The sequence below is a fragment of the Cygnus atratus genome, chromosome 5 (genome assembly GCF_013377495.2).
Source record: "Cygnus atratus isolate AKBS03 ecotype Queensland, Australia chromosome 5, CAtr_DNAZoo_HiC_assembly, whole genome shotgun sequence".
Lineage (NCBI taxonomy): Eukaryota > Metazoa > Chordata > Aves > Anseriformes > Anatidae > Cygnus > Cygnus atratus.
The window spans coordinates 33,413,780-33,431,551 of record NC_066366.1 but is presented as its reverse complement, the minus strand read 5'-3'; the positions used below and the strand labels follow the sequence as shown (position 1 = coordinate 33,431,551).

At 52.8% G+C, this 17,772-nt stretch overlaps 1 protein-coding gene across 3 annotated transcripts in view; it reads right to left on the bottom strand.

Moving 5' to 3' along the window:
* CREB3L1 (cAMP responsive element binding protein 3 like 1) overlaps positions 1-17,772 on the bottom strand; it is a 45,392-nt gene that overhangs the window by 16,465 nt on the left and 11,155 nt on the right. For all 3 annotated transcript variants that reach the window (XM_035539897.2, XM_035539896.2, XM_035539895.2), the window contains exons 2-3: positions 5,042-5,270; positions 170-330 (exon numbers count right to left, since the gene is read on the bottom strand). In XM_035539897.2, the coding sequence (XP_035395790.1) occupies positions 170-330; positions 5,042-5,270 (390 nt within the window). The remainder of the gene's footprint in view (positions 1-169; positions 331-5,041; positions 5,271-17,772) is intronic.

The following is a 17,772-nucleotide window of genomic DNA, read 5'->3' as shown; positions in this document are numbered from 1 at the left end:
CAAGAGAGGAATGACAAATAATGCACTATCTGGGTTCTGCATCACCTTCTTCCGTCTGTCCAGCAGCTAAATCACCTAGCAGGACCCTGCAGTCACATGGCTGGGTCCACACCAGCAGGGTGCTGCTGTGTGAGAGCCTGGGTTCCCGATGGATCTTAGATGGGCTCACCTCCTCGGGGACTGGCAGTCTCTGCAGAGGGTTGAGGTTCAGCACTGGTATGGAGCTGGCAGCTAGCTGGGACTCAGGCAGGTCTAGAGCCAGGTTCTGTTCCTGTTTCACCATGATGGAGCAGAGTTTGGGCCCCAGAGACCACACTCCATTCTCCAGCTCTGAAACACGCACAACGTGAGAGTCAAACTCCAGCAAGAACAGGACAAGTAAAAAAAAAAAAAAAACAAAAAAAACAAAGCCATGCAGACAGCTTCTCCCCCCTCCCCCAGGGAGGCTGCCTTTCCAAGTTTAGCACTGTCACCACACAAGCATGTGCAAGCCCACAACAGAGGGAACAAAAAGGAACAAGCCCCCAGCCTGTGGGGTGCAGACAGGACAGAGCTACAGGGATTGTGTCTCTGCTCTTCTCTGCTCTCGCTGCGCAGCCCGTGCTGGAGGACAGCTGCAGGGTTTCTTCCCCACTGATGTCTCGATCTATCCTCTGGAGCCTATTTGTATTTAGAGCTCTGTGTGAGAAGGATGCTGGGCTGGGCTCCTCAGGCAGCATGGGCAGCATCACAGAGCTGCCAGGCGTGTTACCAAGAATAGCACCACCTCTGTGCTAGCGAGCTGCAAAGAGGGCAAGCGTGAAGGCAGGAAAAGGCTGACGGGGGTCCATACGTGCCGCTCTGACCTCCTGCCGATGCTGTGCTGAGTACCAGAGCTTTGCTGCACGAAGGAGGAGAGGATGAAAGAAGTCTGGTGTGGCACCTTGCTTGTGGTGCTGCTCCCCTGTCTCACCTCCGGCACCCCGTGCTGCTCAGAGGCTGTATGCAGCCCTGCCACGCTGCCGTTGCTGGCAGGAGCACAAGCAGCAGCAAGAACAGCAAATGCCTGAAGAGCACCAAAAGGAGCTGTGTGGGGGCCCTCTCCTCAGTCCCTGCCTGCCCCTGTCCCATGCACGTCTGTGGCACGAGCTGGGCTCACCACTGGAAGCAGAGATCCCAGGAGCTAGGATTCAGGCAGTGGTGCAGCTCAGATGTGGAAAAAAAAAAAAAGCTGCTAAGCAGGAGAGCTGCCTGGGCTCTGCTCTGAAGTTTTGGTCCCCTTATTGCTCTTCAAACACTTCAGCCTGCCAAAAAGCTACTTCTAGCTGGCCTGGAGCCTGCATCCTCCTCTCTAATCCTGATCTCTTCCCTTCCCCTTTTTATCTGACAACCAGAAACTCATTTGTCTTGACACAGGACAGACTTTTGCTAAGTATGTCACCAGATAGTGCCCCAGTTGGCTCAGCATGAGGCAACATTCAGGCTCACTCGCCGGCCCCCTGCACTTCTCTCAATGCGTACAGCGCTCACAGACCCAGGGGAGCTGCCTAGCTGTCTGCTGCCCAAAGCAGCTCTGCAGTGCAGGGCCCAGTCTAGAAGACATCCTGGCAAGAGAAGAGGGGGAGAAAGGTCCTTCTCAGCTCCACGAAAGCCTGCACAAAGTAGGGCACAAAAGAGGCATCTTTTGGATGCATGGCATCTATTGCAATGTTGCCCTCAGGAGAGGACAGGGTAGAATCCTTCGACACGATGGTGCCAAAGCTTGGGCAGGAATTACATCAGTTAACACAGTATTGCCCCTTGCCAGTGGCATGTCTTCCCACCTTTGGTTTGGCACCCCTTAGTTTGCTGCCTGGATAAGTCTTCCTAGCAGAAGCCCATTCTTTCCAGCTCCCTGTGTAGCTGGAAACCTTCGAGCTGAGACACCAGTTGCTGTGGCTGCTCTGTGTGCGTAGTGGCTCAGCGTGCTGCTCCCAGTGCTGCTGGATCGCTTCCTGGAGCTTCCACCATGCAGCAGGGCCAGCAGCACTGGGGAGCACATCAGGCAGGGGTGCGCTGCATGGCCGTGACAACCGAGAGGCCGCTGAGCAGACACAGACTGAATTGCATTTTCTTTGTCCGACTCTGTACATCAAAACCACAGCTGGTAATGAAGTCCCAGTCACCTCTGGTATGCAAGCAAGCCCTTTCTTATAGAAGGAGGCAAGGTGTTACACAGCCACAAGTATTTGCAGACAAAAAAAACCTTGGACTTTCTCTGTCTGACCACAGCCTGTTACAGAGATGAGGGGTCTTGAGAGGTCTTCCAGTCTGTGCCTCCACTGCAGACAAGTCCAGCTAAACCTGTGTCAGGCCTGGCAGAGGGTTGTCTGACTTGATCTTATCCCTCTGCAAGGCGGTTAGGAGTCCACAGCTTTCCCCATTAAATCTTTTCTAGGGTTTCACTATGCCCATGATGGGAAAGTTTTGCCTATTGGCTAATCTGAAGTTCCCTTACTGTGATTTTAAGCCTCGCTCTCCTCATCCTCCCTTTCTGTTGCAAAACTTTGCACATCTCTTTTTCTCAGAGGCATCCTCCATCTGGGAGGGCTGCTGCTGAAGCAAGTTACCAGAGCAGACCACCAAGGGTTTTCCCCCTTCAGATTTGACTCAGCAAGAGAGCAGCCCCCTGTGCTGTCAGCCCAGACAGCCCAAGGAGCAGACACCCAAATAAGTATGTGCTGTCCTCCCGTTTCCTGTCTACATTCTGACCCTGCTCTCTTTCCCACCCTCAGAGATTTATCTGGGGAATGATTGGGTTGCAGACTCAAACATATAAGCCATGAGAGGGTCAATGTGGGACTGAGAACGAGGCCTTTTGTGTGGACACATCTAAGTTCTGCTGTCTGAGAGAACATTTCAGAGGTATGGCCAGTCTGTAACCACTGCAGAATCCACAGTATATTGCTGGGTGAGGGATGCCAGGAAGGTCATCTTCTGCTGTTGGTACTCTGTACATAATGGGAAAAAGTATGGCTGTGAAATATCCACAGCTGCCCTGGGTTGGAGAGGTGGTAAGACAAAGAGCAGTGAGGAAGCAGGACCTGGACAGGAGTGCAGTCACTAGCCTTGGGGCTGGTTCAGCACTCACTGTTTTGCACGACCCCGGCTCTCCCCGCTCCTGGCATTGAATCACACCCTGCAGAACTGAGGGCTGGTACTGAGAACTGGAGCAGCCAGCCTGTGTGCGCAAACCATCTGGAAAGCAGACTCCACTGATAAACAGGGTCACAATGCACCCAGCAGCTTGCCCTAGCTGACCCACGTTAGTGGGAACCATGTGGGAAGGGGCAGGATTTGGAAGCGCTGGAGGTCTGCAGCAAAGCTGGGAGAAAGCTGATAAACAGCAATCCTCAGCCAGCTCCAAGCCTAGACAGAGCCCGGGCATTCCTGAGGAGCTCTGCAGACCAAGCAGTGCTTGGTTAATGTTAAAGAAAAGCCACTCCTGGGTAATTAATTTGAGCTGAGTGTCTAAAAGGACTGAGACTGGATGGAGCTGTGCCAAAAGGACTGCACAGTGTTACAAATACTGGACCTGACTCAGGGCTACACTACAATATGACTCACATCCCATTACAAGCCAAGATAGCCCTGGAAAGATGGGCTGAATTATCCCACTGCATGATGGGGTGCATAGGTACCCCTGTGCTTGCCGCACTGATAGCAGGCTTCTCTCCCTGTATAGAGCTCATCTGCACCCTCGGAGAGCAAGTGTCAGGCCCACCTGGAGCTCTCCTGGGTTATGTGCTTCATGCTGTGCTGGCCTCTGCCCAAGGGGGAATGTCACACTCCATTCAGGAGACTCGTGGTCTTGCCTTGGAGAGACGGCAGCTGAAGCAGGCGTATGCCCAGACACAGAGGAGCGGATGTGGTGACAAGTGTCCCAGGGAGGAGTCCCTGAGGTAGCTTCATGCAGCCAGGCTTCATGGAGCATTTCACTGCTCTCTACAACTCATGCTTTTTGCTTCTCTCATTCCCAAGCCTCATCCTCCTTGTGTTCATTTGCAGGGGCAAAATAATGACTCGTCTGTGCGCTCACGCCGGTTTGTTTTTTGTTAGTTGCCTGGTTGCCTGTCTGGGCTGAGTGCTCTCCAAGACCGCACTGGGGTTAAAGCTAGGAAAAAAGAACCGTGCAAATGGAAAGCTTTTTGATACCAAGGCAGAGCTTGCTCGGCCTGCCACGAGCCTCTCTCCCAGCACCTCTCCGAGTGGCCCCTACGGAACATGGTAGGAATGGCTGTGCTCTTTGCAGGGACCAAAGAGGCAGTGAAGGCCAGTTCCACCCCTCCTGCCTTTGTACCACAGAGCTGGGATCCTTCCTGGCCATAATAGGGAAGCCTCTGTCCCAGGTCTCACTCTCATTCAAAGTAATGGCTTTCTTCTGTGTATACTGAGCCTGTGCCACTGCTTTTTCAGGCAGCCTGGTTGTCCATCAGCTGTTGGGACACCCACACAGTCCCGCAAATTACAGGACTCTCTGCAAGGACGGCTCTAAAAATATCCAGCCATCATAAATTATCCTGAAATGAATTGTTTTAAAAATAGGTTTTGAAATGACTGTTCCTCTCTGTCTCCTGCTAAAAGATCTGCTGGTAAAGAAGCCACTTAGCTTTCCACATGTACCAGCACTGGTTACAGCCAGAGACGCATGCTTCCTCTATCCAAGCCAAAACCCTGCTGACGGATGCCAAAACAGACCTGGATCTGGGGCATCCACACCCAGGCTTGCAAGATCCTAAAAAGACTTTGCCTATTGCTTGCCAGAAGCTGGCAGCATGCAGAACCACAGCCAATTATTATCCTCGTAAGTATGTTAGCCCGGCAAAGGAGCAATGTGGCCGTCAGAGCACAAACCGAAGGAAAAAATGTGGGCTGTGTTTGACAATGGCAGATCAAATTCTTCCCTGGATTAGCCATGCGCAAGCCCAAGGAATAGCCAGTTTGTCCTTATATATGGAAGGCAGCCAGAGCCTCTGCTAACAGATGTGCCTGAAGCTGTGCAGTGCGCACGTCTCATGCTCACCGTTAGCATTATCTTCAGTCTTGACAGGCATGAGGGGGCTCTGGGGAGCAGAGTCTCCACTGAGGGAGTAGCTGTGCTCTGCCTGGATGCCTGGAGTGGGTGGGTCCAGGTCCATGTCCAGCAGCGGGTTCTTTTCGGCCAGCACTGGGTCATCGAAGAAACTGCTGAAGAGGTCGTTGGAGAAATCCTCCATGTTGTCGGAGAAGTGATCCAGGTTCTCGGAGAAATGCTGAGGAAAGACCAAGGGAGAGGGATTGTTAGTGTCAAGTCCAGGATGGATCTTAGAGCCTTCCTCTGCGCTGAGAGCCAAACCTCAGTGACAGCCCTTTCTGGATGGGAAAATGCAGTTGCTATCCCTTTCTTGCATCAGTTTGTTAAAAACACTACAAATCTAGATAGAAAGGGCCTAGGTGCTGTTCAGCGTCTCTGCCTGTTTATCTATGCCACAAACACTCACGAAACTCTTCTATATTCTCACATCCCCTCCCTCCTCAGTGTGTAACTATCTTCAGCTTCCCAGCATCATCTCACTACGACACCTAGCCAAACAGAGCACAAGGCAAGAAATCCCTGTGATGACAAAATGCAAGTGTGGCAGAAAATCATGGTCTTCAGCACCTGTCTGTGGTGACAGACACTTTCTCATGTTCTCTGCCAGCAGCAATAGGCACTCTGATGCCCCAGAGAACATCAAACCAGCTGCTGATTTCTTTCAGAGAAAAAAAAGATCAGTTGGATCAACATAACAGAAAGGCCCCCTGTTGTATTTAATTTCCTCTGGGATTTCACAGCCCCTCTGTGGACCATATGAAGCTGTCCTTCAGCCAGATAATGCCTGTGAAATTCTGCTCCCCGATGAAGTTTAAACACTACAGATGGGCTGTTAACAACAAACAATCATTCCACTAATCATTCCAGTAACAGCCAGTAAATCTGGCCGAGGTGGCTGTGGAGCTGGGCTCCTGATGCCACAGGGAACCTGCTTCCTTTGAGGCACATCCTCCTATTCAGAAGTCAGATCGCTAACTTTTCCATTTGCTACAACAAAGCACTGGTTGGGCAGGGAGAAAAATTATGATTGCCAAACACCAGCTGAAAAATTATCCCATTTGTTGGCAGATCGAGGCTTCTGGCTCACAGAGAGGAAAGAAAAGACAGATACATTCAAGTGACTGTATTACACAGACGGAACTGTGCAACTTAAATGAACTGGAGAGAGCTCAGCCGAGTCAGACTGGGTCCCCCCCCCCGCCTGCAAAAGCATCTGGGTGGGCAGAAAGGCATTGAAAGCAGCATACTGAAATACCAAGAGCAATAGGGTATGGGTGAAAGAGAGTGGGAGAGAGCACGCAGGTCCTGGAGCAGAGGCATGAACGCCAGTGCATTCCAGTGGGAGAGCCGAGCTCGGGAAGGAGCCCAGCTCCTGGAGGAGCAGGGGGTGCACACAGGCCTTTCTTTCCCCACCTCTGGGACTGAGGGAGGTGTTGGCCAGAGGACCCCGGATGTCGGAGCCTGCAGGTTCCTGTTCCTACAGGCAGGTATATTTGTTTTACCTGAGCACAATATCACTCTGTCAACATTACGCAGGCTGTCAGAGTGCAGGGTGAGGCTGGGGAGCGAAGGAGGCTCCAGCTGAACAGACCCACGCTTCCCACAGAGGGGGAGAGGGAGGCAGTGAGCTGCTGCAGTTTCCATCACGGCAGTGCCCTTCACACCCTAACATCGTCCCTCAGCCACTCAGTTTAAAAACCAGATGCGCACTCGGCTGCCTGGAGTGACAGACAGCCCGACACACTGCCATCCCAGGGAGGGCAGACACTGCTCGTGCAGGTACGGCGGTGAAGGCACACTCGTGCTAAATCCCAGAGCTGAGGCCCTCCTTGGGATGCCGGGGCTGAAGTTTCCTCCACTTGTTCCCATGCCGGAAGCAGGGCTGGCGAGGCAGCTTGGTAAAAGCTACCCAGCCATTTCCAAGTTGCCTAGAAGCATTTCTGCGCTTGAATTGAGTGACAGCAGACACCTCCCATCTGTGCTGAGCATAACCGTTCTTTGGAAGGAGCTGAGTCAGCAGATGGAATTGGGTTAGATATTTATCTAAAAAGCCCTGGCAAACCACGTTTTGGCCTATCCTACAGCACAGAGGGGTAAGAGAGTTTGGAGTCCTGAGCATTAACCCCAGAGAGTGCCTGCTCATGTAACAGCTGTTCTTTGTCTTGCTCTCTCCAAACAACACAAGCAAACACAGGATATGAACATGATACCCTTACGGTAAGGGTGAGAATGTAACCGCGGAAAAGTGAAGGGATTCAGACCTCTGGCTGCCAGTGCATCACGAGACCACAGCAGAGCCGAGATCTGACACGAGGCCTCCAAATCGTATACGTACTGTCATAGCCATCAAAACTAGAGTGACCACGTAACCCTCTAAGAGAAGCGGGGCTGGATGGACAGCTGCAGGGAGAACCGTCTGTGACTCCGCCATATGCTTCACATTTCTTTCACAACTTTGCATTAACAAAGGCAGAGGTGGGAGTGAAGACCGTCAGGGAGAAGATGCATTTATGCATTAGTTCCACTCACTGTCTTTTAGCAGCTTGCCACCCACACTCAGAACAAGGATCTTGGTCAATCAACAGTCTTGTCATTGTAGGACAAACCCGCCCAGAGGCAAGAGGAGGAGATGTGCCTCTGGGTTTACTCTGAAACCAAAAAATTGCCCCAGCAGTGGCTAAGGGGTGAGACATCAGCAATGAGAGCAAGGGGCTGAGCATCAACTCAGGCACAAAAATCAGCAGAAGTCCTTGCGGGTTTGTGGTTCTTCTTTTAGACACCCCACAGCAGGCTGTCAGCAGGACCTCCCTGCATCCAAGTGAGGATGAAGAGGCAGCACCGTTCTTCCAGAGATGCAGGAGCTCAGCTCCCCTGAAGCCTGCTCTCTCCCAAGAGACAGAGACAAAGCAGGCCCTTTTCATCTCCCATCAATCACACAGAGCTAGAGATTGCTATTTTATTCAGAAAAGGAGGCAAGAGGCAAAGGAAAATAGAAGGAAGGGTAAACCAAGGATAACAACATGGCTTTGTAGCTGGCTAAATCCACAACAGAGACTACAGGACAAGCAGGAAACTACACCACTAAGTCCCAAGAAGATTGCTGTGTCTGCTGGGTGGGCTTTGTCCCCTCCTGATGCCAACAGGTATCATTAGCTTTAGGATAAACTTCTGATTACTAACGGTACCCATGGGTGTAACCACATGGTAACAGGGAAAAGTGTCCTCTTGTCCAGATCCAACTGTGGTGGGCACAGTGAAGAGCAGCCCAGAGCTATTTTGGACAGTGTCATCAAAACCACTGCGAGTTAGCCTAGATTGAGCCTGCTGGCCCAGATCATGCAGACTCTGTGCCACCCATTCTCAGCGGGAGAGCTGCACTTATCTGGCAAAACTCAGAGAAGGCTTCAGCTGCTCTCTTCCCTATCATGTGTGAGTGAATGCTCTGGATAACTGCAGGTCCCAGGGTGCAGTGTCTTGGGGCTGTGTGGATCAGGTGAGGCGGAGCATGGCAGAGTCAGTGCTCCTAGTTTCTGAGTGATAACAGGAGCTGGTTAATTGCCTGACCAAATGAGCTGTAGTTTTACGCTGGCTGGAAGCCGACGTGCCTGGGAAGGTGCTGTACCCTGCCCTTCCTTCCCACACGGACTGGGGCAAGCACAGCTGAAGGCCTGCACGTGCTACCACTAAATGGAATGACTGTGTGGGGCTGTGGAGGGATTTTTGTGACACCACGGCAATGAACATCTCAGCAGACCAGGGGCACGTGTAAGTAGAAGGTCCAAGAAAGAGTGCACAGGCATTGGTGGGGATGGTGGGATGTACAGAGACGCAGAAGCAGAGCAGGCTCATCACCTCACACGGTCTAGGCTCTCTCCTCAAGAGCATCTTCTAGCCAGCTCCCGCTCCTGAGGGAACTGGCCAAGCATTACTAATTGTGACAGTGAAGGGACCTGCAACTCTGCTGAGATCGTCCTTTAAGATATCTCAAGTAGCTTTCATGTAGACGGGCCTGGCTTGAGCAAGGGGGACCAGTCAACTGGGAAACGTGATTCCTTACCATCTTGGGCCAGAGGGTGCGGGTGTGAAGTGTACTGGGGGAAAACAGCTTCCAGATGGGATACAGAGCTCACAGCACAGTCTCATTTTGCATTATTCCCTCCTGCTATCTCCCCCTCCCTTTCACACCCTCCTTCCTTCTCCTTCTAACTACACTCAAAAGCCAAGAAATAGCACGAGATGTGTTTCCAAAGCTGTATTACCAGTGAGCGGTCAGGGAGGGGGCAGCCAAGGGACAGAAACGCAATGGTGAGGATGTGCTGGATTTCCTGATCCAAGCCTGATTTCTAGCTGCCCATCCCCCTCAGCGTGGTTCCAGGAGGATGGGGAGGCAGTGCCCAAAGGGGACAAACCTGGGTGTGCAGGTACAGGGGAGGCGATGACCCCCCTGTCTCCAGGCAGCCCGAAGCTGCTCTGATGCCACAGGAGAATCTGCTCAGGCTGAGGCCACCTCAGCTGCAGGGAGAGTGCGAATCTGTCAGCTGCTGGCTCCTGCTCCCTCCCACTCCTGGTGACCGACATAGGCACCGAATCTTCCAAACATATTTCCACCACATGTTTTCATCCTGACCTCATGCTTAGGGTTGTCTAAATAGCAAACTGCGTGTGCGTGCGTGCACTTCTCATTCGAACACCCCTTCCTGTTGTACAGCAGTTATCTTGGGAGCTAATGTAAGGCATCCAGACATCCAAATGCAAGCTCTCTATTTGCCCCCACCCAGAGCTGGTGTTGGACCTCTGGGGGCCCCCAAGCAGAGACTGAAGCATTGAGCTTTTTCCACTGCCAGCTGTGCATGGGGCACCTTGAGGTGCCACTACAGTAGCCCAGTGGCCCACAGACAGCTGAAGGAGGGGACTGTTTCCTCTCCCTGCATCCTCTTCTGCATTGTGGTCACTTCTGTCTCTCTCCCTTTCCCTTTCACACATCCATCCTTTGATGGTGACTTTCCTCTCCCCACCTCCAGCAGAGTTGTTTGGAGACAATCTCCCTTCAGGATCAGTTTAGTTCTCACAGCCTCCATGCTCCCACTATGATGGTCTCGCTCCAAGGAGAAAGCAGCAAGGGGCTAATCCAGCTGGGCGGCAGCCCAGGCCCAGGAGACGAAAGGCCTTTGCAGGTTGGAGGTTCTGCTTGTGCTGGCAGGCAGTGCAGATGAGGAGGGGATTCTTCTGACTTTTCTCTTTTATTTTTGAAAGTATTTTTCCTCTTTGCTTGCCAAGATAAATCTTCTGTCCCAGCTGTGACATCTGCATTTCCCTTCTCTGCTTTCACTAAGGAATGAAGCCCCCTGCACTCCAGCTTCACAGCCGAGGTTTCCTTTACATTCCAGGAAAGAAGAGCCCATACACTCCAGACAGTCCTTCTGCTCGCTTTAAAATGCAGCGAATTGCAAGAGCTTATGAAAGTGAAGGTCTTGAGAGCATTAACAGCATCCATGCAGGATGGACAGATGCTGTGCACACTTCTCCTCACGGTCTAGTTGGTGCATGTGCACCCCCATGGGGCACAAGCGGCCATCCAACCACCTCTCAGCTCTCTCAAACCCCTCTGGTGCCCCTGTGTCCTGACCTGCTTGGCTCTTTGTGTCTCCTCTCACCCCTCATGTACCACAGCTCCCTGCTGCTCCACTCCTGCTCAGCCCATGCTCCTATTCTGCCTAGGCAGTTTGCCCCCTGCTGTTATTGCATCTCTGCATGGCATGGCTGAAGCACTTCAACTTGAACCATATGCAAACCCGAAAGCTATTTCCCTCCAGCATTCCAAGCAGCAGCAGTCCTGTCTTTCTGAGACTGCCAGTAATGCCCAGGTAACCCAAGATGATTTTCAGTTTCGTGACCTCGGATTGCACATAAACCAGACACCTCCCTGACACCCAGCCTCCAAGCGGCAGAGGGCTTAGCTCAACCTTATCTGGAACCAGCCCAAGATTTTATTGCCTTCTGTAGAATAATGCAGAATGACAGGAAAAGGGGTGTGTAGGTGGGGTGTAGTGTCACTGAAAGCAAGGCAGGGGACCTGCTTCCCCACAGCCGAGCTGTGCCATCCCCGCAGGGCACACAGCCCCTCAGAGCGAAGGGGCTTCGAGCTGTAATTCTTTGGAAGCAGCCTCAGCCATGTCCCCGCTGCCTCGCGGAGTCCCGGCAGAGCTCCTTGTGGAAACCTCCTTCCACCGAGCACCTGTGCCAAGGGGCCTGGATTTACAATTTCCAGCGCTAGGCGCCACAAGACCTAGGAGGGACGACGGAGGCTCAAGACACGATCAGGGGAAGGCGATTGCGGGAGCGGCGCCAACACGAGGCGCTCCCTTGGGGCCCTGAAGCGAGGGAGGCGAGGGCAGCCGGGGTCCCAGGGGACCCGCAGCCCCGGGGACCCGCAGCCCCCTCATGAGGCGGCATCGCCCTGGAGGGGGGAGACCGGGGGCTGAGGGGGGCGCACTGTGGGTGCTGTTGGGGGGTGTGTGGGAGGGGGGGCACCCCGCCATCACCGGCGGTTAACGGTCGCCGCCGCGCGCTTCCAACGGCCGGCAGCGGCCGCAGCCCATTGGCCGGCGCCGCCGAGCGGCGGCCAATGGGAGGCGGCTGCCAGGAGCCGGGCGGTGGCGGCGGCGGCGGCGGCGAGGCGGGCGGGAGGAGTGCAGGGTTAGGACGGAGCGGCCCGCGGGCCGCCGCCACACGCAGCGCCTCGACGGGGCGCACCGAGCCGCCACCGGCTCCTTGCCCGTGCCTTTGCCCCGTCGCCCTCACGGCTCGGCTGGGCACTGAGGCAACCTCACGGGGCAGCGCCGGGGGGGTGAGGGGGCGAGAGGGGGGCGCAGCCCCCCTCTCGCCCCCTCACCCCCCCGGCGCTGCCCCGTAGGGCGGCCTCGTCTACCCAGCGGCCGTAGGGCGGCCTCGTCTACCCAGTCATTTTTCCCCGTAGAGGCACCTGCTACCCGGCTCTCCACACGCTCCGGGGTGGGAAGCAGCCGTTTGCCGGCTCTGCACGAGACTCGCGGAGCCTGTGGAGACGGGAGCGTCTCCTCCCAGCAGCAGCGCCCTGGAGGATAAGAGGAATGCCTCTGCCTTCCAGTTTGCTCGCGCTGCGTGTGCGCTACATAGGCCCAAATTTCCTTTGGCTTACTTTGACTCGGGTAATAAAAAAAAAAAAAATTAGAGCAGGATTTAAACGGTGTACAGAAGTGGACGTAACCCCCTCGGAATGAAACATTTAGATCAGCTGTTCTTAACTGTCATTTGGCAGAATACGGGGGGGCTATTTCTAGGAGTCCGTGGAAGGCAATTAAAAAGTTTGGGGCTTTCACAGTCTTCTTTTGAGCTCTGAGAACCAAAGATACCTGCCTACTACAAAAAGCAGCCTGCATTTCTGAGCCATCGTGGCGGCTGGTGGGCTGCACTCGAATGGAGGTAGATAGGGGTATTCCCCATGGGAATGCAGGTACCCCCTGGGCAAGCCGTCTGGGGTCTTTTCCTCTGCTCCTCACACTGTGGTAGTGCCAAGAGAAAGAAGTCCCTGCCTCCAGGTCTCTGCCCCCTTCCCTGAATTGGTGCTTTACCTCTTTGTGTTGACGTGGCAGCCTCTGCTGAGTTTGCAGCAGGCTTCCAAACCCACCCTAACTACTCAGTGATGGGGCCCCAGGAGTCCTTCAGCTGCTGTAGTTTGGGAGGGGGTCAATGTGAACTTTCTCTCATTAGGTGTGAAAATGCAACGCATCAGCTTTGGGAAGGCCCCATCTGCTACGTTACCCCAATCCACCTCCAGCCAGACCTACCCTTTGCAAAGCCCATACACATATCCCTTCTCAGTCCCCGCAGAGCCACAGCAGCCAGAACACACTTGGGTTTCTGCAGCCATGCCCGTTGGCGTGCAGCACCCCTGCACAACCTAGAGGTGCAGCTCAGGCCCAGCCCAGAAAATCTAGAGACAAATGTACCATGAGAAAGCCCCCTCATTTTAATTGTGTGTGGCAGGTCTGCCTGGACAGCTTAGGGAAAAAATCTTGATGCACTGCAAAAGTCCAAATAGCAAACAGAAGGCTAGAACGTGTGAGAAAAAAAGGAAAAATACCGTGAGTAAGGCTATGCCACGCTATGGCAGGGCTTCATCTGAGTTCCCTCCTGGTCACAGAGGTGCAGAAAGCATCGGCTCAGATGAGTAGAGGTCCAGGAGGTCTGCACAGAAAGACTGGAGCTGCTGAGGGACACCAGGAGGAACCTGTGGTCCAGGGCAGTCACCTGGGAGTGCCTGTTTGTGTCTCGCTATGGTCCTGGCGGAGAGGGACCCATGGTGCAATGAAAGGCAGCAGGCAGGGCAAGAGAAAGAAAGTGCTGCTTTACTCTGCGTGACTCTGTGAACTACACTGCTGTGCTGCAGGGAAGCCGAGGTCGCAGTATCCCGAAAGACAAAATAAAGCATGAATGAACAATGCAATTAAAAATCAATTGGAAAGGGTACAACTGCTCAAGCCAGTCACTAGTCGGGGGGATGGGGAAGTTTGTTCTGTAACTGAAATAAACTAGAATAAACACCACTCCAACATTTCTTCCAGCTTTCTTGGAAGCTTCTGGCCCTGTCCAGGACTGGGTTGGAGCCACCAGAGTCGGCAGATCTCTGCTCTTAAATGGCTCTTCACCCCCATGTTATTATGGGCCTTTTTTCTGTGTCTTGCATGAAAGGCAATTGAAGCAATGGGAAAGGTGCCCTAGGAGATAGAGGAAATCTGCTTTGTACGATAACCAGAGCAGGAAGAAAGATCTGTATTATCTTTACAATCACCTTCATTTGTCTCATTGAAACCATTTCTCTTTAACAGTCGGAGAACAAAATCAGAGATAATCCACATTTTGTCCCCTGTCAGGTCCCTGGACAGCCATAAAGAAAAGCCTTGGAAGAGGATGATAGCAGTACTCTGTTCAAGTCCAAAAGCTGAGGCATGTAGCTAATACCAAACATTACTGGTGGGTTTCATTCCTTGGGCCTTTGGAAAGGGCAATTACAGAGCAAGTAAATCTGGACCAGCTGATTCATGACTCAGGGATGTGAGGGGTTTTGACTCAAAATCTTCAGAGGTCGAGAGCTGGGACTCTGTTTAATGGCAAGGCTGGGCAAGAGACGGGTTTTATGACCAGCATGCTGAATGGGGTCCCACCAGCTGCTGAAGCACTTGTTGTCTCTATGGATGTGATATGTGCAGGCGTCCCGGCGCTGGAGGAGCCCTGCGTGAGCTGGGATGGGACAGGGCACTGTCTCTTGCTGTCTGTGCGCGTGCATGTGTGTGAGACGCTCCTGCTTCTGGGCACCAGGACTGTTTTCAAAGCAGTTCAGCTTGGAATGCAGATTTCTGACCTGCTGCCAATATCCCAGTGGAAAATCTGTGCCCTGAGCAACAGATAGGAAATTAAACTTCAGCTCCAGTGCTGAGGGTATCATTTTCACCTCAGCAGTGGAGCTGCAGAAACAAGAGTCTCTGGAGGATGGGGAAATCCTTCCTTCAGGGCAGCAACACCTCTCAGGCCACTCCTCACTACTGGGGCAGCCTGGATTAACTCCATCCTCGGGGAGCACAGAGGTGTGGTGTTACTGAGCAAGGGGTCAAGGCCCCACGTTTCCAAAGACGGGGATGGATATCTGACTGGTCAGAGATAACGCAGCCACTTCAGCCATGGGATGAAAATCAAGGCTGAAGGAGAAAAGCAGCCTCTGACAACCCTTTCCCAACACCTGGCTCTCCAGCCATCCGCTCTCCAAGGACTTCTCTATGACAAGGCCCAGCAGCTGAGCTCCCTGTAGCTGGTGAAAAGAAGTAGAAACCTGAAAATGCCTGGGATCAGTGCTGGAGTGTCTGTAGAAATGTGTGGATTTGGGAATCTGTTCTTCGGATACGCCTGGAGCAGAACTAGGAGCAGATGGGTGGCTTCACAGGTCTTAGGGCCTGGGGGAATTAGACACAGACACAGATTTCTAGGTTGGAAGAGACCTCAAGATCATCGAGTCCAACCTCCGACCTAACACTAAGTACTCCACTAAACCATATCGCTAAGCTCTACATCTAAACGTCTTTTAAAGACCTCCAGGGATGGTGACTCCACCACCTCCCTGGGCAAATTAGTCTGGTAATAATATACAGATCCTTACCTAGCTGAGTGGTGGAACTATATTCATGTCTCCTGCTTCAAACTCATTATCTTTAACTGAGCTTCACAGAAAGAAACATCTAGTCTCAGTAAAAAAGCCTTCAGAGAAATCTACCTCTTTCTAACAAAAAAAATAAGTCTTGTAGAAGCTAACTACATTCACCAAACAAATGAGTCATTTCAAACACTGACTCTAGCTTAAATCTCCAGACAAAGCATTTTCTTGGGGTTTTTGCTTTTAGATGTTACCAGAGATCCTTCTGAAAACAAAACCAAGTCACTTTTTAATCTGCGTAGTGTGTCATGGCATAGCCACTCTACCAGGTTGTTCTGCAGGCAGCAGAAACACCACCGGTCTCATTGCAGGCAGGGAGAATTTGGATACCTGATTAATGACGGCAGGCTGTAGTCATGTAAGTCCATGATAGCAGCAGATTCAAAGACTAAACTGTCTTCTGTATAATTAATTACTAGGTTTTAACATAATCAAAGCACAGGTGGAAGTGAGTGCTTCCTGTGGCAAGAGAAGTTACAGCCCTGCCACAGTGGCTTTGTACTGCAAGACAGTAACAAAGACTGTGAGAAAGCCAAGATGGAATCTGCAGTGGTTTGGCTTCCAGGCATCCTTTCAGATAGGGCCTTATTCTGCATGTGTATGATCCAGGACCAGAAGCAACAGCAGGCTCTTAGTATCCATCTTGGTTTTATGTGCAACAAAAGAGAAGAAGCTTCAGTGAAATCTTACCCCTCTGTACCTTAATCCTGATGCCAAGTGACTTTCCCTAAGCATGGAGCTCTCCATATATAAGAAATCCTTCACAAGTGCCCGGTGCGTGTCCCAGCACAGACGCACACACCCAGCCTCTATTCCTGCCTGGGTGCTCACAGCCCCAGACCTCATGCAACCCTCTTCCCTCACGCTCCTCCATCGCCTTGCTCCCATCTCCTCCCTCTGAAAGGGTGCACACATCTGGGTTGCCTTTATTGTGCGATAAATCTCACCCTGCATCTTGGGTTCATTTTCTGAAAGTTTTGAATGGTGTCTTGGAAATGCTGTTGGACAATAGGAGCTCTTTGAACCCAGGCCAGCTGGACGGGGCTCCTTGCATTGCAGCTGACATGCAGGCTTTGGCGGTCTTTCTCGACTCTTTCCTCTCCTCTTTTCTTTACAGCATTTGAATTGTCCTCAGACTTTATTTTTGGAGCAGGCAGTGCATTTCTGCATCTTTTCATCATTATATTATTATTAATTATGTTTGTGACTATTTCTCTTTCTGCTGGCACTCCTGGGTGGATCTCGCCTCTCTCACTTAATGTCTTGGGTAAGACTACCTTGGCTGCAACCAGCCTAAGCAGTGACTCAGAATCCCTGGCCTGCTCCCAGGAGAGATGCAAGAGTTTTGCCAGTTGCTTTATAAAGAGGCCATCGTTTTCCTCAGCTACTCTCTCGCTCAGCAGAGCTGAGTTGGGTGGAAAAGCTCGGTGCTGCGGTTCCAGTGAGTCCATCCCAGCCCTTGTGGACTGGCCGTCTCCGGGGTGTTACTGAAAGCAGAGCCCTGCTCCCCCCGGATGCAACCAGGGCAACCTCTGAGCCAGGCGGTGGGATCCTCTGCTGAACAGCGTTTGGCTCCCTGGGGGTCACTGCTCTCCACTTCCCCGTCCCCTGGGCCCTGGAGGAAACAAAGCTAGGCAAGGCATGTGGGCAGGATGAGGCATCGCGAGGGAGGGAATACTGTCTGCGACTGTCAAACTGTTGCCTAATGGCCCATCACACAGCTACCCACATCTCGAGTCAGAGCGGAGAGCAGTGTGCTCTGAAGCAGGCCCCTCGTATGGCTGGGTGTGAAGTTTGCTTGCAGCAGGGGTAAACTGTACGGAGAGAAATCCCACCTAGAGAAATCACACCAGAGGTGTGCAAACAGCATGCTTTTTATGGAGGCTGAAGTGCATACCCTCTCCGTCTTGTGTGCCAGAAAGGACTCAGGAAGAAAGAAATGGCCTGCCCCAGTGAGGCATGGCCGTCTCTGGCAGAGCATGTGGGGAACACAAGTCTGAATCTGTCCCATCACACTGCCCTGCCTCCAGGAGCACGGCCGTGCCCTGGTAGTGGCACCGAGTGATGGAGGTAAGGGGATCACTGTCCTCACCTTCTCCCCTTCCCACCTGCTGGGATGGGAAGCCCACCTGCTTCACAGAGCAGCCGAGAGCCCCGGTGCTGCCTTTAGCAGAGGAGAAGGACTGAGATCATCTGTTGCTTTTTGCTCACATCGACCAAAGGGAGGAATAGGTCGTGGGCCAAATAAAACTCTCCTTCCTCCCGTCCTACTGCAAGACTGAGCGGGCCAGGGAAGCCCATGAGCGGCTGGGAAGGGGTGGCCCGCCAGCCTCTCCCCACAGCCCTCTCTGCGCCGCTGTTGAAGGCCGAGATGACTCCTGGGCTCAGCTGCAGCTGCCTGAGCACCAGGCAGAGGTGTCGTCTTCTCTCCAGATGC